Raw genomic sequence first — 21,457 nt, 5'->3', positions numbered from 1 at the left:
TTCTCCTATGCCAAGACATGGGTTCTTTTCTAAATAGTTGATAACAGGACAGTGTTCAGTGTCTTCTTTCACTTTCTTCCTCAAAATCCCCATCTTCATCTGTTAAAATGAGTTAAGATTAAATTGTTCTTTAATCATATCCACGTACCTTTGTAAGTTTTCTCACTGTGACAGGAAAGGACTTTCTCTCCTACTGAAGAGTTGATTTGTAAACTGGACTATAAATCTGTTGGCTTTGAAGAGGTGGCTGTTTTGTAAACCACATCCCATTTGCTCCTTACAAAAACAATCAAAAGGTTTAATCTGCCAACTTATCAAAACCTCCCCAGGCGTCTCCACCCAAAATACTCTGATCCTTTCCATTTTATCTAAGGAATGCTTTGTATGGCCGTGGTGAATGCCTGGTCCTTCTATCATTTTCTAAACAAAATACGAGGTTCCTAAGGCTGACCCTCCTTACCCTTTGTGAGCTCTACAGTCTAGTGGTTCTGGACCTGAACCAGGTCCCAGATAATCCACTTTCCTCTTCTTCCTAGGACTGTTTCCTTCTACGACAGTGAAGCTGGCCTTCCTCTGCCTCTTCCGATCTAGCTCTGGTTACTGGGTCTCTGCCTCCTGGTTCCAGTTCAATTGTTCTGGTCCAGACTTTGCCTCTCGCATGAACCTTTCTCGCTGTGGTTCATCTTTCCTCTGCTTTTCAATCTCCTCCATCTGTTCCCATAATTACAGCTGTGCACGGACGTCACTGGCCTGTTGTACCTTTCATCGTCCACAGAAGATTCTTTGGTTGCGCACTTTCTGACTCTTTTTCGGCAAGGTTTTGGAGCCTCTGCTGGGTAGGGTGAGAGACGTCCTTTACTACGTCATGGTGGAGTTCTGTTATTCCGTACTTTTACCTATTTCCAGGATCTTTCTTTGTAAGGATGCTGAAAGAGAAAGGTACCATCCCGACAAGATCTCGTTTGTGTGCCCACGAATTGAGAATTTGTTGCCAATATCCTTGCACTCTCCTGGGATAAGTGGACTCTTGCCAGTGAGATGACGTCACGAAAGTCTTCGCGGTCCCTGAAAGAAGCACCTGCAGGTTCTTGGGGTGATTCTTTGGAGTCCGCGGTGCCGAAGCAGTAGAACGAGCTTTGGTGCCGGGTAGCCCAGGAGTTTTGACCACGGGGACACTTTGAAGCTGATGGGGTTGGATTTGCCGAGCACCAGTGAGCAGGAGACGATGATGTGGCTGTGGCGATGCTAAGGTAGGAGCTGGTGTCGCAGGTGACCTGGGCAAGGTTCATCGCCACCCAAAGATTCTGTGGTCCTCTGATAAGGAGAGGTTTGCCAACGCTGACTGGTGCAGGTTGTGTCAACCGAAGGACTGGAAGCTGGAGAGAACTGGTGTCAGTGGCGGCCGGCTTCCCGGTTGTGCCCTGAGCCTAGCCGCTCGGCTCCACGGCACTCAGGGCAGTTGTGGCAGGTGCCGAAGGTTGTCGTGGCTGACTTTGCTGGATAAAGGCCGCCGAATCGGGTCTTAACACTCTCAAGGCAGGTAAACTGCTCTTCAGGAAAGACACGAGACAAGGTCAAGGTGAAGTCTTCAGGTCTCCACATAAAGTGCTGGTCAACTCTTTCGCTTGATTTTCCTATCCAGCAAGTTCTGCACTAACTCTTTGACCTTTGCTGCAGTCTCTGTAGAGCGATCCCCAAATGAGGCCAGCTGCATTAACTCTGAGAGATAATGCCGACATTTCCAGACATTTTGCATCCTTGCAGTGGCAGCAGCAGAGGCTGTTGTGGCTCCTTAGCCCTGGGCGGGGTTCCAGGCTGGAGAGGGAAAGCAGTTCCCAATGCAGCTGTCTGTGCTCCAGCACCCAGAACTATGTGAGGCTGTACTCTGGTAACGTAGTTGGCAGCAGCGTCGTCTGTGACTGGGACACTGGCTGCATTATGGTGGTTGTTGTCTCATGTCGTGCAAGAACGGGTGTTCCAGAAGCCTGCAGTTGAGAGCTGAACCGGAGGGGTCCTTGTGGGTGTCTCAGGGCGTGATGCCGTGGTATTTCGAGGCTGAGACTGAGTATATGTCCTGTGCCTGCATCTGTGTGCCAAGCTGTGTTTGGAAAGCATCAACAACTGTCCATTTTCACTTCAAATGAGGAGCATACCTGGGGGTAGCCGAAACACTGGAATACTGGTAGGATTCTAACATGGTGGAGGAAGACGAGGGGCTAAAAGTATAGGAATCAACATTGCTCCGATCCCCCCTGTAGTGACTGTTGGAGACCCTGGCAGTTTTTGTGCCACTCTATCGGCAGTGCCACTAGCATTGGGAATGCCCCCTTTGCCTAGCTTTTGCAATGACCGCGTTAGCCCCGGTGCTGGACTGGCCATTGGTTGTCAATGTTGGCTGCTGAGGCACTGTCTGCACTGTAGTTTTAGGGGGCCCCCATTTGAGGACCTGGGTAGTGGCTGTGACTGGCATCAAGGAGCCAGATTGGCTGTTCACAATGAATACCTGAGGGGAAACTGCAGCACCCACAGTAGCTCCAGAAGCAGGAGCAGTGACAGGGAAACTCCGCACACTGATAGTGGAATTGATCTCAGGATTTCTCTGCTTCTCCGTAGCTGCAGCAAAGGAAGCTGCACCAGATCCTGCACTTGGTGGCCTCACTAGTGCCAGGGTAGGTCCTGCACTTCCAATAAGGGAGGAGGAGAGGAGGGGAGGAAGAGGAGAACACAGCAATGCTGAGGAAAGAAGTCTGGAGGACAGTATTAGAAGCTGAAGTCGCAGTAGCAGCAGCTGGAGGCCTAGCAAAAGCAACAGCACTTCCTGACTGGGGAGAGTTCATCACCATGACATTACTCCCATTCTAAGTTTGCACCTCGGTGCTGGTGCCGATATTGCCGTTTCTACAGGACTAGGCTGTTGTCATAGAGCTGCTGCTGACCGGAGATCTGCCCTGAACGAAAGCAGCAGCTCCTGGCTTCATCATCTCCATCTGTGAGGGCATCATGGGCTGCAAGGTTGGCTGCAGGAATCTGATCCAGTTGAGGCTTCTGAGGCAGAAAGTGAGGTGTGTGCTCTCCAGTCCAACCGACAATCGGTTTTCCTTCTAGGGCAGCATCTCTCCCTCTCCCTCTCCCTCTCCCTCCCTCCTCCCCTCCCCCCCTCCCTCCCTCCCTCCCTCTGTCTCTCTGTCTCTCTCTGTCTGTCTCTGTCTCTCTGTCTCTCTGTCTCTCTGTCTCTGTCTCTCTCTCTCTCTCTCTCTCTCTCTCTCTCTCTCTCCCTCTCTCTCGCTTGCTCTCTCCTCTTTATGTCTCCTGTCTCTGTCTGTTTCTGTCTCTCTCTGTCTCTGTCTTTGTCCCTCGGTCTTCCCTCTCAGTCTCTCACTCTTCTGGTTCTTGACTGAAACCAGCCTTTCCTACCTCTTCAGGATCTTCCTGGGTACTTTTTATACTTATATTTATTATTATACTTATATTTACTAATATACTTTTATATTTAATCTTTGTCTGTGAAGTTAGATCTTTGCTTGAACGGTATTTGGAAAGCTAACTCCAATCACCTTCCCCTTTTCAGGTTCCAAGGTAGCCCTTCAGGCTGTTGTTCAGTTTTCAGTTCCTCTATTTATAAGGAGAAAAGTACCGCCTACAAGGGTTATGTCATGGAAGGGTGGGGCCTCTTATCTAAGGGCTCAATAAAGTAGATGACTTCAATTGGAGCTCCCCTGCCTCCCCGCCCCCCACCCCAATCAAGAACCCAAACAACAATTTGCTAGAAGGAAAATTGATCTTGGCCAAAAGAAGCCTGGAAACACCAAGGTCATAAGAGGCTAAAACTATAAAATTTGAAAACCTGCTACCTAGTCTTATGAGTTAGAAGCAATTTCTTCAGGTGGGACTTCCCTAGATTAGTGAATTCAAAAGTCCTACAATTCCGAAGACGTTTTCATAGGCTGGCAGTTGAAGAAAGAGGGCTGGTGTGGGGGAAAGAAAAGGCTTCTTTCACCTTCAATGCCCCAGAACCTAAGCTAATAGCCCTAAATTGGCAAGGTACTCTCCCTCCTCAAATTCCTCTTTCCTTCTCTTTGCATTTCCCTCCCTCCCCCAGCCATGGACACAGTGCAGTTAACAGTGTCTTGTAAAGTCAGGAGGCAGGGAACCATCCTCAGATCTCTGTCCTTGGAATGAAGACAGTTTCTATCCCAAATAGTTGGCACTATTACTTAGAGAAAGCTGAGAGCATGGTCTTGAAACTTGTCCTTTCCTCCTCCCCTCCCTCACTTAATTGCCTGAACCTTGTTCAGGTGCTCCCATTTTCACCTCTCCCCCTGAGGTAGACTACCAGTCCGCTTGGTTCCAAGAGCTGCTCTTCCCCCACCCAGCCTCCATAGAACCAGCCTGGAGTGAGTCTGTTTGTGTTTCCCAATTGTTGACTCAGGTCATGTGCACAGCAATTGCGTCATAGAGGAATGATATACTTGAGGTGAAGAGCTCCACTCAGCAAGTGCTGGCTCTCAAAGCTGAGTGTAAGTGGTAATAAACACTCAGAAAGTTTCCCTTTTTCCAGCCTAGAGAAGTTCTGGGTCCCCGGGTCTTCATACCCCAGAATGATAAAATGACAAAAAATAGTCCTTGAACACAAAGAACCTTTATTTTATGGGGGGAGGGGATGGGGAAGTATAGAATAGGTACATGGATAAGCTAAGACAATAAGCAAGAGAGCTCCAACAAGTCGGGAGGAGATGAAGAAGACTTGAAATAAAGTAAAAGATGGTGCTTAAATTGAGCCTTGAATGAAGGAAGATGAAGAATCCTGATAGGTAGAAATGAATATTATGTTCTAGGCACAAAAGAAGGACAAAAAAAATGGAAAATGTAAATCAGAAAACAGCTATCCAGTCTGGAGTCCCAGCATGAAAAACATCCCTTTCTGCCATGCTTGTCCCACTAGGCTTTGCTCTCTGCTCTCATGCCCCTGTCCTCAGCCGACACTGCCTTCAACTGACTCAAACTGGTGTAGACAGTATACCAGAGCAACGTTGGAGACCCTGGAGCCTGGAGGCACATCCCAGCTCTGCCACTTAGAGTCTGAATCTCCTCTCTACCCCTCAGTCTCCACATCTGTAAAGAAACAGGACTTCGTGACATAATCTCTTACGTGCTCTTCCAGGCCCAAATCCCATGATCTTGTCAGCCATCCACATTAACCACAGGGCCCTCTCTGACTTCCAGGCCTGGAGGAGTGTTGCAGCTCTCCCTTACAGAACTTGCAGCAGAAGCACTGTTAAACCAGTGCCAAGCTCTTCTTTCTCTTTCACGGACATGAAGCCTCCAGTGAGCAGGGCCACAGCCTTTCCCACCTTGATACACCCTCTCCTGCACTCCCTCCTACATCAGCGGATCTGATGTAGGAGAATACTTTGAATGGAGGAGCCAGTCCTAACGGTGGATACCAGATCAATTTTTCAGTGGGTTTTTTTTTCTCTTCCTGCCCTTTATCCCCAAACCACCCTCCCAACCTCCAAAAGCCCGTATTGTTTCTCAACTTCATGTCACAACTTGGGTCAAAGTGACTAAGGATTTGAAACAAGGGAACCTCTATAAAGAATCAGAGTGAAAGCTAAACATATCTGTCCACTGATCTCCCTGGACCATATCCAGGTGGGAAAGAAGTAAGAAGAGTAGAAAAAACAAGAGAGAAAGGCAGAAAAACCAAACAAACAAAACCAAAACATCCACCAAGTTTAAATACCCAAGGAGAGACTGCAAAGTTGTAGAACAAATAACCTGAGCTGTGATGCTGGGAACATCAGGTGAAGCAACAGCAGCCAGGTTCTAGGTAGATCAACATTTTGTGTGAGCTTATTCCTTCTTGGTGTAGTTTTCTGTGTATTTCACAAGGTCTTGTTTCTGTTATTGTCTTTAATAGTAGCATATTCTTTTGGTTCAATTTTCTTTACTCTTAAACACTTGTAAGAGTTTTACCAGATTATGTTGAATTCTTATAATCTTTTTTTCCAGACCTGTGATTCATTTGGTTTAGGGAAGACCTTCTTTCCATCATTAATCAGCCAGTATGAAATGAAATGAGAAATTTCTGTGATGTCATGGTCCTCTTAGAAAACGAAGGATAAACACAACCTGTGAGTAGAATGAGCTGCCTAAATGGGGACCCTTTCCTCTCCTCTCCCCTACTTTTCCCTTCTTTTTTGTCTCCCCTAAAACCTTAGACCCCCATGTACTCAAGCCTATGGATTGAATAAGGAAGGGTCCTTGCTCAACCTCCACTCAATGGCTGGTTTTTGACCCTCATGGCTTAGAATGAATGTCAATAGAAAGAGTTTCTCTTGGAAACAACAACCTTGAGGTTCCTGCCCCTCCCAGCATGATTTATCTATTTATTTCTCCTTTTCTATTAAAGGGGCCATCCCCCTGACTACCTGACTACCTTTTAAAGGGGCCTTTTCACTGAATGGGCATTACCTCACTCTAAGTGAGGACCTGAAAAGGCATTAGCCTAAAAGGATGAGGGTCTCCCATTGCATCCTGGACTGTCTCCAGTCATCCTGATGAATATCAGGTCGCTGGATCCAGATGGCTCATGAGGAGAAAGTGAGGCTGGTGACCTTGCACAGCCTTCCCTCACTCAAAACAAAGTCAAGTGCAAATCATGTCATCATTTCTCTGATGTCATGGTCTTCTTCAAAAATGAAGAAAAAACACACACAATCTCCCCCTCCCCCCCAACTCACCCCCAAGAGAATGTCAGCCACCTTGGTTTTGTTCCCCATTCAATATAATACACCATACTCAAGTGACTGGGTTTTCTTTCTCTTTGTTTGTTTTTTTCATTTTAAACTTAAATACAAAATTAGAAGAGAAAAAAATGCCATTGCCATGTACACAGCAGAACATGAGAGGGTTCAATATAAACAAATACATTTTAATTTCAAGAAAACCTGTCTAATAAATACTACACATTGTTTTCAAAGCTGCTCAACTTTTCTTTGGGTCCTTGTTGGTTTCCTTTTGTTCTCACTGTGCACTTTATTCTTTATTTCCCCTCCTCCCTTTCCCACTAAAGAAGTCTAAGATGAAGTCTGGACATATATATATATATATATATATATATATATATATATATATATATATGTATGTATGTGCGTGTTTGTATATATGTATGTATATATACACATACACACAAATATATATGTAAACATAAATGTATAAATATATGTGTGTATATATATATATATATGCACACACACTCAGAGGCATAAATAAATATTCATATACACAGGTAGACACTCATATACTTATATGTAAGAGAGTAGTACGTTTATTTCCATTTGTCATCTGTTTCTCTGAATGTGAGTAGCATCTTCTTTCCTAGGTCCTAGTCTTTCTACAGTTTTCCAAGTCAAAGAGCTCATCATTTCCTACGCTGACAGCCATAATGTCATCCAATCACATGCTGTTGGAGAGACATTTTATGGTATTTTTCCCCCTCCAATTTTCTACTTTCCTACTATTCTTCCCTTCATAGATTTTATTTATACAAGGAAATTTTAACTTAAAATTATCAAAATTATCCTTTTACACTTAAACAATGTTCTCCCTTATAATATACTTTTTAAGTTTGATACTGCTCAATGTATTTCCTTTTTCATCTTTTTTTCTTGGTTTCTTTGATGTTCCTGACCTTTTGTTATTCTAAATGAACTTTGTTATTTTTTTCCAACTCAGTATAATAATTTTTTTTAGTAATTTAATGTTGATGACAATGAATAGTTTATTTAGATAAAGTTCTCATTTTAAGCATTATTTTGGTTTTACCTACCTATACATAATAAATAGTACTCCAGTTATTTAGATCTAAATGTATTTGTACAAAATGTATTTTGAGTTTGTCCTCATATAGTTCTTGTGTCTGTTTTGTGGGGATACACTCAGGTATTTTATTCTGTCTAGGTATTTTAAATGGTTTCAGCCTCCACCCTCCACCCTCTACCATTCATGTCAGGTCCCACGCATCCAGGGCAACTGAAAAAACTGAGAAGATGGTGAGTATTTTAAGACCTGTGTTTCAAGGCCATTGTTAAGACTCGGTTGCAGGACATGGCTAATACAGAATTTTTTTTACGTGACTTGATCCGTGTAACCTATATTAAATTACTTATCTTCTCAAACACGAGGAGAAATGAGGGAGGAAAGAATTTGGAATTCAATATTTTAAAAAATGAATATGAAAACATTTTAACATGTATTGGGAAAATTTTAATAAAATAAATAAATACATTTAAGGAAAAAAAGACTCAGTGCACTGCTGTAGGGAAGGCAATTGGGACCCAAGAAAAGTGCCAGAAAGGAGTCTGGAAATAGGAATGTCCATCCATATGCACTAAGTTCACCATTCTTCCTTGTTAAACAAAGCAAGTCTGCAAATGGGAAAAGAATATTTGGGCAGCTGGATTAAGGAAGTCCCTGGTTTAGGGGATGGGACACAAATAACTTCTGATTGAGAAGCAGCTAGTTGTCCCCATGGCCCATAAACAAAAGCTCAGCTGAATGTATTCAACAACTGTCAATCATCTCTGTTTTGACTTTGCTTGTAACCCTAGGACTAATCACTACTACACAGGAGACTCCTAATTAACACTGCAAAGTCTAGAATGAGGCAGAAAGTCCTGCAGGTTGGGAAATGGGAAAGAGCTACTCTTTAAAAACTATGGACCTGTTCTTTGTGTCCACAGTGTGCAGGGGAACTGGACAAGCACCCAGTGATCATTGGAGAAAGAAATGACCAACCACTCTTGTGTTTTTGCCAAGAAAACTCCATGGAAAGAGTGTTCCATGAAGTCACGAAGAGTCAGGCATGATTCAGTGAATAAATATGACTGAGTGAATGCAGTAAAATACTGAATGGGGAAATTCTACTTACATGCTGTGCTACTTCTGGATTCTGCTCTGCTCTTTAGGGAATGTATTACTCACTCTTCTGCTGGACAGATTGTCAGATGTTTCCCTTGCTAGGCACGTATTTTGCCAGATTTCTCTCCATTTGTTGTTTACCTTGTACTGGACACTGCTCCTCTTCCAGCCTGTGGCTCTGGTGAAATGTTTCACCATCTCTCCTTACTCCTGAGAGTGCTGAAAGCTGCTATAATCTTAATTCAAAGTCAGAAGCTATTTAATGGCACTCACCTTGGATCAACAAAATGTTGTCCTTGTTTCATTCCATCTGAAGTAGGGGTTCTTAACCTGGAATCCATGAGAGATTTCTCAGAGTTTCTGTAATTACATGGGAAAACTAAAACTCATATACTTCTATTCCAATATAATTGGAGTGTAATTCTGTGTATTTTATTTTATGCACTTAAAAGTATTATTTTCAGTAGGGGTCTATTGGCTTTACCAGACTGCCAGAGGGATCCATGATACAAAAGTTAAAAGTCCCTGCTTTTTGATTCCAGCTGGAATTCAATCCTATGAGCAAGAGTTTTCCAGTCAGTACTCCCTCTCCAACTGGCAGCATGAGAATAATTGGGAGAGTGTATCCCTGAGTGTTTGGAAGGAGAGGAAAGTGTCCATTTCTCCTTGCCATTTGTCTTACTACTCTCTTTAATTAAATTTGTTTGTTTTGACTTAGTGTGCACTCTGATTTTGTATGATCAAAACAAACATCTGATGGGAGTTCACGATCTGTAGCTTTGAATAGATACCCAAAGAGTTGCTTGAACCTGGGCATAGTTTTGATTGGCAGCAAGGGGGAGGGGGGCAGGACTGAAGTACACAAACAGAATTGTCCAACAGTAGAATTTTTGTTCTTGTTATTCAGTTGTTTATAATCGTGTCTGATTCTTTGTGACACCATTTGAGTTTTCTTGGGAAAAATACTGGAGTGGTTTGCCATTTCCTTCCCCACTTCATGTTGTGGATGAGGAACTGAGGCCAGCAAGGTTAGGTAACTTGCCCAGGGTCACATCACTAATAAGTGTCTGAGATGAGATTTGAACTCAGGGAAATGAGTCTTCCTGACTCCAGGCTCAGCATTCTATCTACTGTACTGTATCATCTACCCCCTAGAGTAGAATGGATTGCTTCAAAAAGTCAAATACAGGAGCATCTATTAGGCATTTACTCTATGTCAGGAAGCATGCTAAGGGCTGTGGATACAAATACACAAAAAGAAACATCCTTTACCTTCAAGTCACTTACATTCCAATAAGGGAAGACAAGGCATAAAAGGAATTGAAAGGAAAGGCAGAAGGAGGACTAAAGGAACCCACACTGGGAGAGTCCAGAGAGTTAGAAGCAGAGCCAGGAGAGGAGATGAAAGATGGCTAAGCTGGGTCCTTCCATGAAATGGAGATTCTGAGAGGAGCTCACAAATGGGAGAAGGGGGCTGCAGAGTAGAGAGATGTTCTGAGGTGAAAAAGCACAAGGGACACCAGGATGTTTGGGGGTGAGAAGGTCACAGGCCCTGAGGAAACTTCCTGAGTGAGAAGGAAGTTTAGGCATGGGGTCAACTACAGAAGGTCAGAAGTAAAGGCAGGAAAAGAAATGAAGGATGGCTAAAAGTAGACCCCATTACATAAGGTCTCTAAGCAGAATCAGTATAAACTCCTGCTGACACTGCTGAGGGGAAGCCTGTTCAAGTTGAGTTGGACCAAGTTCTTTATGAATCTGTGAGGATTCCTAGGTAGCAACATAAATATATAGATCATGTTAAGAAACAAACAGGAATTAAATTAGTGACTCCTCCCCCTCCAGCCTTCTTGGCATTAAAAGACTGAGCCCTTAAAGGCCAGCTCTCTTATCTCTCACAGAGAATGGGCAAACCCCAGTTGGTATCTAGGTCCCCCTATGGCCATATGTCCTGTGATTGTTCCATTTTTGTCCTAAGCCTGTAATAAGTCTAGAGTTTTTACCCTCAATCCCTGTTTTCCTCATGGATCCAGGCTGTGGACACTCTAAAATGACCCAGTAGGAAATTTCCAGCATTGCTGATGGTGAACAAATGGAAACATTACAAGAGGCAAGGGTAGTATTTGAAGTCAGGTCTCCCAAAAGGTTAGAAGTCAGTTTATGCCTGATCTCAGCTTTCACCATAATATTACTCCATTTCTGGTGTTCCCTTTGAGACCTTGGGCAAGTTACTTACCTCCCTAAGCCTCAGTTCCCCAAATGTAAAATGGGAAGATTCAATTAGATGGCCCCTGTTGTCTCAGTTACAGAATCTGTGATCCTATTGTCATAACTTTGATGTTCTCTTTCTGGGCCTCAGTTGCCTTATCTGTAAAATATGGATTATATGATTTTTAAAGTCTCTTTTAGCTGAAACCCTGGTTCTGTCAATGAAATTTATCTGCTTCCCAGTTTCCCCTAAGGTGATCCCACTTATCTGGGAAACCATCCTGAGGATCTTTATAAGAGGAACATTGAATCAGAAGAGATCTGAGAAGACAGACTATAGAATAGTTTTGGGGAGAATTTGGAAAGTATCTAATCTAACCCTTTTATGTAACACAGAAGGAAATGAAGGCCCAGAAAGGTTTAGAGGTTAGCCAGGTAGCTCTGTGGGAAGGAGAGAATGTGGAAGAACTTACGACTTTTCACACAGGGGCCATGAAGTGCTCAGCAGGGGAAGAGTGAAGAGACTTGGTGAGTTATTGCAGGCTAAATCTCCTGAAATTTTGCCAGGGATTTTAGAGTCATCTCCTCTGTCCTGGAGACACAATGCTTAAATAGGTTAGCTTGTAAAGTTCAGATCTTTCCCACTTCCTTTTCCTGTTTCTACAGCTGACTTAGCCTTGGAGTTTCAAAGAAGAGAGGAGAGTCACAGCATGTTTTCTCTGAGTTTCTGGGCTTTAGTTCTGCTGACTTTACTCAACATCTGGGCCTGGGCTGGTGAGTCTTGAGGGGGCTAAGCTGTGGCAGAGACCAGGATAGAGGATGAAACTCAGAAGGAGAAAAGCAAAGGAAGGAGCAAGAAAGGGTGGGGCTGGGCCTGACTTCTCTCTTGGGCTGGAGCTGGCCAACATATGTTTAATCTTTGAAAGCACTGAAAAAGTAAAGCCATTTAGTTAGAATTGCCATTTTTTATTATATTAGTTCAGATTACCCATGAGCAATTGATATTTCTCCAACTGTTGATCTGACTTACTTTGTTTGAAGGTGCTTTGTAATTGTGTTAATACAGTTTCTGGGTTTCTCTTGGCAAATAGACTCCCAAATACTTTATAATGTCTATGGTTATTTTTTGGAGCAATATTTCTATTTATTTAGTATTTTATTTTCACGCAATTACATGTAAAAACAATTTTTAACATTTCTTTTTAAGATTTTTAGTTCCAAATTCTCTCCCTTCCTTCCTCCTCCTCCTGCCTCATTGAGAAGGCAAGCAATTTGATATAGGTTATACAAATGCTAAACATGTTGTAAAAGAAAACATAGAACAAAAAAAATCAGGAAAAATAAGTTAAAAAGTATGCTTAAATTTCTGTTCAGACACCATCAGTTCTTTCTCTGAGGATGGGTAGCAGTTTTTATTGGTCTGTTCTCTTTCTCCTTTCACCCTATCCTTCCTCAAAAGTACTTGATGTTTAATTAACCTTCCCCTAATCTCCCTTCCCTTTTATCACCATTCCTTTCTCCTATCCCCTTCCCATATAGATTTCTATATGTATTTGAGTATATGTGTTATTGCCTCTTTGAGCCAGTTTTGGTGAGAGTAAGGTTCACTCACTGCCCTTCACTTCTCCCCTCTTCCCCTCCACTCTAAGAACTTTTTCTTGCTTCTTTTGTGCAAGATAATTAATTCTATTCTACCTCTTCTGTTCTATTTCTCCTAGTACATTCTTCTCTCACCTCTTAATTTTATTTTTATACATTATCCCTTCAAGTTCTACTCATACCTGTGTCCTCTGTCTATGTATACTCCTTGTTACTGTCCTAAGAATGAGAAAGTTCTTACGAGTTACAAGTATCATCTTCCCATGTAGGAATATAAACAGTTTATCCTTATTAAGTCCCTAATGATTTTTCTTTCCTGTTTACATTTTTTATGATTCTTTTCAGTCTTGTATTTGAAAGTAAAATTTTATATTCAGCTCTGGTCTTTTCTTCAAGAATTTTTGAAGATGGGGGGTGGAGCCAGGCTGGTGGAGTAAGAGCACTGACTCACCTAAGCTCTTGGACAAACTCCTTCGGATACCTCTGAAAGGAGAATCTAACCAAATTTTGGAGGTGTGGAATTCAGTGGGAGACAGACTGTGGTGGATTTGGAGCCCAGGACAGACTGAAAGTTCTACGGGAGGGATCTGTTCCATGGGGGTGAGGCCACAGCCCACAGCGCAGTGTGTCCAGCACAGCAGAGTGGAAGAGTCCCCAGGGAAACCTGAGACAGCATCAGGTGGAACCAGCAAAGCAGCAGCCAAAAGTGGGAGACCAGCAGAGCCAAAGGAGTGGTGGCTGCTGAGCGCCAGATATCAGCACAGCAGCTCCTGAGACTTTCAGCCCACAGATTAAACATAGGTAAGTCACCTACTTGAACTTCCGGGAACCAGGATGGTGGAGTGATGAGTAAATGCTCCTTCCTCCCCCCTTTATGACCTTGAAAGAACCATAAAATATTTCCCCAGAAAAATCCTGGATCAGTGGGAACAGCAGAGGGGCAAATAATCTCACAACACCTGAGGCTAGGAAAATAGCTAAGGGAGATTCCTCCTACTGTGGTGGAGGCAAACCGGAAGGACAGAAGACCCATGGCAGATGAAATTCACGCTAGGACCCAGGCAAGCCTCAGCGCCAGGAGAGGAGCCCCAGGAAGGGTGGGAACTCCCACTAGCATCTAGGTGTGCCTCAGCACTCCAGGGGAAATGGGAAGACAATAGGGCAGCTGGGATCACCATCCCTTGAGCTTGCCTTTGCCTCAGTTCAGCTGAGGAGATCTCCAGTGACCAGACCACCCCACCCCCACAATGAACAAGCTAACCCCTGGGCTGATCTGGGAAACACAAAACAAAAACCTGCTCTTAGCTTTTTCACACAAGTCAGCTCAACACCAAGTTCTGCAGCTTCTAACTGAAAGAACCAGAAGCCACAACACACAATCACCATCATGAACAAGAAAAAGCAGAAGAACGGTGAAAAAAAACATAGGATCCTTCTATGGAGACAAGCACCAAAACACAAATACCAAAGAGGTCAGTACTGAGATTGTACTTCCGTCTGAAACTTCAGAAGGGACTATGAACTGTTCGCATGCGCAAACAGCTCTCCTGGAACAGATGAAGAAGGAAATAGAAGAAAAACTGGCCAATGATTTTAAAATTATAAAAAAGAATTCACTGATTTGAACATCTCTTTGAAAAGGAAAATTGAACAAATGGAAAAGGAAGTACAAAAATTAACTGGAGAAAATAACTCCTTAAAAGGAAAAATTGGACAGATGGAAAAGGAGATGCAAAAGTTAACTGAAGAAAACAAATTGATAAAGATTAGAATTGGGCAAGTAGAAACTAATGACTCTATGAGACAGCAAGAATCAGTCAAACAAAATCTAAAGAATGAAAAGATAGAAGAAAGTGTAAAATATCTAAAAAACAACTGACCTGGAAAATAGATCCAGGAGAGAAAATTTAAGAATTATTGACCTGCCAGAAAGCCACGATGAAAAAAGAGTCTGGACAATATCTTCCAGGAAATCATCAAGGAAAACTGCCCAGAAGTGCTAGATCCAGAGGTCAAAATAGTCATCAACAGAATCCACCGTTCACCTCCTGAAAGGGATCCTAAACTCAAAACCCCAAGAAATATCGTTGCCAAATTCCAGAACTATAAAGTGAAGGAGAAAATACTACAGGCAGCCAGAAAGAAACAATTCAAATATCGAGGAGCTACAGTCAGGATCACACAGGATCTTGCAGCTTCTACATTAAAAGAGTGAAGGAACTGGAACCCAATATTCTATAAGCAAAGGAGTTGGGACTACAACCAAGGATCAACTACCCAGCAAAGTTCAGCATAACATTTCAGGAAAGAAGATGGCCTTTCAACGAAGTAAGGGAATTCCAGACCTTCCTGACAAAAAGGCCTGAATTCAATAGAAAATTTGATCTTCAAACACAAGTCTCAAGAGAGGCATAAAAAGCTAAACAGGGGAAAAAACAGAAAACTTATTATTCAATTTGGGCAAACTGTTTACCTCCCTATAAGGGAAGATGATACCTGTTAATCTTGAGAATTGTGCATCTATTATGAAATATAAAAGGGATATAGATAGAGAGAATGGGTATAAAGTAAATGATGTCATGTAAAAATATGATTTAAGTATGCGAAGGGATTGTAATAGGAGGTGTGAAAAGGAGGAAGCAGAAAATGGTAAATTACATCACAGGAAGAAGTACAAAATTATAGTAGAGGGAAAGAGGGGAGGGAGATCAGCATTGTTTGAGAGGTACTCTCATCTGATTTGTTTTAAGGAGGGAACAATAAATTTAAGTAGATAATCCTAACTAGCTCTATAGGCTGTAGGAGGGGAAGAGGGAAGAAAGGGGAGGGAAGCTAAAAGAGAGGGAAGAAGCAGTAAGGGTAAAGGGGAGTAAAAGTGGGGGGGGCTAAAAGAAGGAGGGGAAGGCTGTAGGAGGAGGTGGTGAAAAGTGAATACTATTGAGGAGAGGAAGGGAGACTGGAGAGCTAAAAGCACAAACGGTGGGAAAGAGGATGGAGGGAAATACACAGATTGTAATCATAACTCTGAATGTGAATGGAATGAACTCTCCCATAAAACAGAGACAGCACAATGGATTAAAAGCCATAATCCAACAATATGTTGTTTACAAGAAACACATTTGAAATGGGGGGATACACACAGGATGAAGGTCAAAGGTTGGAGCAGACTATATTGTGCTTCAGCTGATGTAAAAAAAAAGCAGGAGTAGCAAACCTAATATCAGACAAAGCAAAAGCGGAAATAGATCTAATCAAAAGAGATAAGGATGGAAACTGTATCCTGCTAAGAGGCACCATAGACAATGAAGCAATATCATTACTAAATATGTATGCTGCAAGTGATATAGCATCCAAATTCTTAGAGGAGAGTTTGGGGGGGTTGAAGGAAGAAATTGACAGCAAAACTATACTAGTGGGGAACCTCAACCTCCCCCTCTCTGAACTTGATAAATAAACAAGAAAGAGGTTAAGGAGGTAAAAAGAATGTTTGAAGATCTTCTATTTCATTGAATGTCCATTCCCCTTTCCCCCCAAAGGATAATACTCAGTTTTGCTGAGTAGTTGATTTTTGGTTCTAATACTCACCCCTTTGCCTTCTGGAATATCATATCCTAACCCATTCTGATCTTTTAATGTGGAAGCTGCTAAATCTTGTGTTATCCTGACTGTGACTCTAAAATACTTGAATTGTTTCACTGTCTGCTTGCAATATTTTCTCCTTGACTTGGGGGCTCTGAAATTTGGCTATAATCTTCCTGGGAGTTTTCATTTGGGGGTTTCTTTCTGGAGGTGATTTAGATTCTTTCAATTTCTATTTTACCACTCATTCTCAAATATCATGGGAATTTTCCTTCATAATTTCTTCAAAGATGATGTATAAGCTCTTTTTTTAAATCATGACTTTCAGGTACTTCAATAATTTCTTAAATTATCTCTCCTGGATCTATTTTCCAGGTCAGTTGTTTCTCTAAGGAGATATTTTACACTGCCTTCTATTTTTCCATTGTTTAGGTTCTTTTATGGTTTCTTGATTTCTCATAAAGTCATTAGCTTCAACTTACCCAATTCTACTTAAGGAGTTGTGGTTTGTTTGGTTTTTAAGTGAATTTTTGTACCTCTTTTACCATTTGGCCTAGTCTGATTTTTTTAAGGCCTTACTTTATTCAGTATTTTTCTGTTTCTTCTTTACCAAGCTGATGACTCTTTATTCATGATTTTCTTGCAACACTCTCATTTCTCTTCCCAATTTTCTCTACCTCTCTCACTTAATTTTCAAAATTATTTTTGAACTCTTTCATGGCCTGAGACTAATTGATATTTGTCCTACAGCTTTGAATGTAGGAGTTTTGACTTTTTTTATCTTCTTCTGAACGTGTGTTTTCATCTTCTTTGTAACTTTTAATGTTCAAGATTATTTTTCCTGTTGTTTGCTTATTTTCTCAGCCTATGTCTTAGCTTTTAACTCTTCATTAGAGGAGGGCTCTTCTTCCAGAGTGGAAAGCTCACTCTCCCAAGCTTCAGGGGTTTTGTGCAGCTGTTTTTAGAGACATTTCTGAGGATCTGTAAGTTTTCAGTTATTCCAAGGTGATATGATCCAAAGAGAAGTTTGATTACTACTCTTCTGGCCTGTGCTCTTGTCTGTGAGTGACTGCAGGCACTCTTTTCTGCCACGCAACTGTGAGGAGGGTCTCCAGTCAACTGTGGTCTCACACTCTGGTGTGCTAGTGCTCCTCATCACCCTGGAAATGCTATCCAGGACTGTGATCCAGATCTAAGTATGGAGAAAGCAACAGAGTCCTGCCTTAGTGCTTGCAAAGAGATCCCTATAATCTCCTACTGACCAGTTGTTCAACCTCCCTACCATCTGTAGGATGAGAACACTGGAAGGAGCTGCTAATGCTACTGATACTATGGCTTCCAAGGCCTGTTCTTGGTTTGCTGGACCTGGGGCTCTGCTGGCACAGCCTGTGCTACACTCTCACCCAGGTGCAATAGACCTTTCCTGCAGATCTTCTAAGTTGTCTTTGGCTAGAAAAATTACTTGACCCCATCCTTCTGTGGGTTCTGCTGCTCCAGGAATTGTTTTATAGAATTATTTAAAGGTGTTTGAAGGGTTTTGGGGAGAGCTCAGGAGAACTGCTACCTTTGCTCTGCCATCTTCTGTCTACAGTTGTTTTAAATGGAATTTCTCTCTCTATTTCTTGCTGCTGAGCTTTGTTAGTAATATAGAGAAATACTGATGAGTTGTGTGGGTTTGTTTTATATCCTGAAGCTTTGCTTAAGTTGCCAATGATTTTGAACAGTTTTTTAGCTGATTGTCTAGGATTCTTTATGTATATTGTCTGCAAAGAATGATAGTTTTGTTTCCTCGTGGCCTATTCTAATTATTTCCATTTTTCTTGACTTATTGTTAAAGCTAGCATTTCTAGTGTAATATTGAATAACAGTGGTGATAATGGGCGTTTTTGTTTCACTCTGATCTTATCGGAAAGGCTTCTAGCTTATCCCAATTACATATAATGCTTGCTGATAGTTTTAGATAGATACTACCTATCATTTTTAAAAAATGCTATTTATTCTTATGCTCTCTAGTGTTTTTAATAGGAATAGGTGCTGTATTTTGTTAAAAAGCTTTTCCTGCATCTATTGAGGTAATCATATGACTGCTATTAATTTTGTTATGGATATGGTGAATTAGACTGATAGTTTTCCTAGTATTAAGCCAGCACTGCATTCCTAGTATAAATCCCACCTGGTTGTAGTGTATTATCCTTGTGATAAGTTGCTGTAATCCCTTTGCTAATATTTTATTTAACTTTTTTGCATCAATACTTATTAGGGAAATTGGTCTATACTTTTCTTTCTCTGTTTTGGCTTTTCCTAACGTGGGTATCAGCACCATAATTGTGACATAAAAGGAATTTAGTAGAACTTCTTCTTTCCCCTTTTTGCTAAATAGTTTATGTAGTACTGGAATTAATTTTTCTCTAATACATAGGGAAGTGAGACAAATTTGTAAAAATAAGAACAATTCCCCAATTGATAAATGGTCAAAGGATATGAGTAAATACTTTTCAGAAGAAGAAACCAAGGCTATCTATAGCTATATGAAAAAAATGCTCTAAATTTCTATTGATTAGAAAAATGCAACTCTGAGGTACCATGTCACACATATCAGATTGACTAATATTTCAGAAAAGGAAAATGAGAATGGTTGGAGGGGGTGTGGGAAAATTGGGACATAAATTACCTGTTGTTGGAGTCGTGAACTGATCCAATCATTCCAGAGAATATTTTGAAATTATGCCCGAAGAACTATAAAACTGTACATGTTCTTCGATTTAGCAAGAGCACTAATACATCTATTTCTCAAAGAAATAAAAAACAAAAAGGAAAAGAACCTTTATGTACAAAAATATTTATAGCAGACCCAGGGCACAGACTATACCAGTACCAGAGTCATCCCCACTGTGGCAGGGCCAAGCAGGAAACCCTGTATGTTCTGAGGCAGTGGGTGTACTGTGGAATCTCAGGCATATCAGCCCAGGACAGGAGTCCAACAGAACTGAGTGAGTGAGGGCCATGGAACCCCAGTCATTTGCAGTGCCTGCTCCTGAGACTATCAGCCCACAGATTAAATGTCTATAAGTCACCTACTTGAACTTCTGGGAGCCAAGATGGTGGAGTGATCGGTAAATGCTCTCCCCCTCGCTTTGTTGACCTTGAAAGACCCACACAATATTTCCCCAGGAATAATCCTGGAACAGTGGGATCAGCTGAAGGAGTAAACAATCTCTTAGCATATGAGGCTAGAAAAATTGCTAAGGAGGGTCCCTCTTGCTGTGGCTGAAGGGGACCAGTACAGGACTGGAGATGTCCCAGACAGCACCACTTAAGCAAACTGGGAGAAGACTTGGAGCTTCAGGGGGGTGGAGCCTGCAACTGCCAACACCAAGACCCCAGGGTTACCTCAGCACCCCAGGGGAATCAGGAAGACACTAGCACAGATGGGATCACTACTGCTGAGCTTGCCTATGCGCTGGCTCAGTGGAAGAGACCTGCTGTAGCCAGAACATCACTCCCCCCAATTTAACTTAGCTAGCTCCAGGGCAGCTCTGGAGAAACACAGAAAGACTTCAACTGGCCTCTGCTTTCTCAAACCAGCCAGCTCAGCACCAGGTAGGCTGCAACATTTTAGCTTCTAGCTGAAAAAACTAGAGGACACAACACACAAAGCTTCAAGTTCAAGGCACAAGAACTGAGGGACAGAGCCCTTTGTGCCCCAGAAGCAGAGATCTACTTTAAAAGCCAGGAAAAGGATGATCATCATGAGTAAGAAGCAAAGCAGAAAAGAAAAGACCATAGAATCTTTCTATGGGGACAAAGACCAAAATACAAATACCAGAGGTCAGCATTGAGACTGTACACCCATCTGAAGCTTCAGAAGGGAATATGAACTGGTCACAAGCCCAAAGAGGATTCTTTGAGGAGCTGAAGAAGGATTTTAATTCCAAGTTAGAAAAATAGAAGAAAAACTGGTCAATGATTTTAAAAATACGCAAAAAGCAATCACAGAAGAATTTAAAAGGAATATTGGAAAAATGGAAAAGGAAGTACAAAAACTAACTGGAGAAAATAACTCCTTAAAAGGAACAATTTGACAAATGGAAAAGGAGATGCAAAAGTTAACTGAAGAAAACGATTTGATAAAAATTAGAATTGGGCAAGTAGAAACTAATGACTCTATGAGATATCAAGAATCAGTCAAGCAGAATCTAAAGAATGAAAAGATGTTGGGGTCCCCTAGACCACTTACGGGAACCCCTAACCCCGACCCAAGGCTCTTGTCCAGCAAGAGGCCTTGATCTCGTGAGTAATGAAATGGGGCGGGAGACAAAGATGGTGAAGACTCCGTTTTATTCCTCTAAAGCACATACATTTATAGTTTTACCTACGTACATTCCTAAGTACATTCCTAAGCCCTACGTAGAACCTATCACCTATCACCTTTTACATTGAACCTATCACCTATCACCTTTCCTTATATGGGTGTCTTCTCCACTGGACATCCGGAGCCAGGACAAAGAACTGCCACGTTGCAAACAAGGACGAGACCCTTCCTCCTGAATCCATCTAGTTCCACCCCTACTGACAAGCCCCTAGGTTATCTAGGCAGGCTCTCAGTGTGGCGTCCTGAAAATGGATAGGGGTCGGCTCTAACTCGTCCCGCTACAAAAAGATAGAAGAAAATGTAAAATATCTAGTTGGAAAAACAACTGATCTAGAAAATACATCCTGGAGAGAAAAATCTAAGAATTACTGGTCTACCAGAAAGCCATGATGAAAAAAGGAGACTGGATAATATCTTCCAAGAAATCACTAAGGAAAGTTTCCCAGAAGTCCTAGATCCAGAGGGCAAAATAGTCATCAAAAGAATCCACTGAAAGGGATCCCAAACTAAAAACACCAAGGAATATCACTGCCAAATTCCAGAGCTATCAAGTGAAGGAGAAAATCCTACAGACAGCCAGACAATACGATATTGAGGAGCTACAGTCAGGATCACACAGGACCTGGCAGCTTTGACATTATATGATATACTGTAAGGCAAAGAACTGGGACTACAAACAAAGATCAATTACCCAACAAAGTTGAGCATAATATTTCAGGCAAGAAGATGGACATTCAATGAAATAAGGGGTTTCTGGACCTTCCTGATGAAAAGACCAGA

General features: G+C 42.0%; 1 protein-coding gene and 1 pseudogene across 2 annotated transcripts in view; one reads left to right on the top strand and one right to left on the bottom strand.

Annotated features, from left to right (window-relative positions):
- Positions 1–410: 410 nt before the first annotated feature.
- On the bottom strand, positions 411–2,478 carry LOC140524679 (transcription initiation factor TFIID subunit 4 pseudogene; annotated as a pseudogene).
- A 9,287-nt stretch (positions 2,479–11,765) lies between these two features.
- LOC140517113 (signal-regulatory protein beta-2-like) overlaps positions 11,766–21,457 on the top strand; it is a 33,677-nt gene continuing 23,985 nt past the window's right edge. Inside the window, exon 1 of one of the 2 annotated variants that reach the window (XM_072628023.1) lies at positions 11,766–11,901. In XM_072628023.1, the coding sequence (XP_072484124.1) occupies positions 11,838–11,901 (64 nt within the window). In that variant the 5' untranslated portion in view covers positions 11,766–11,837. The remainder of the gene's footprint in view (positions 11,902–21,457) is intronic. The other variant, XM_072628022.1, reaches the window with a different exon arrangement.

This window comes from Notamacropus eugenii, chromosome 1 (assembly GCF_028372415.1).
Source record: "Notamacropus eugenii isolate mMacEug1 chromosome 1, mMacEug1.pri_v2, whole genome shotgun sequence".
NCBI lineage: Eukaryota > Metazoa > Chordata > Mammalia > Diprotodontia > Macropodidae > Notamacropus > Notamacropus eugenii.
This window is presented reverse-complemented; position numbering and strand designations above follow the sequence as displayed.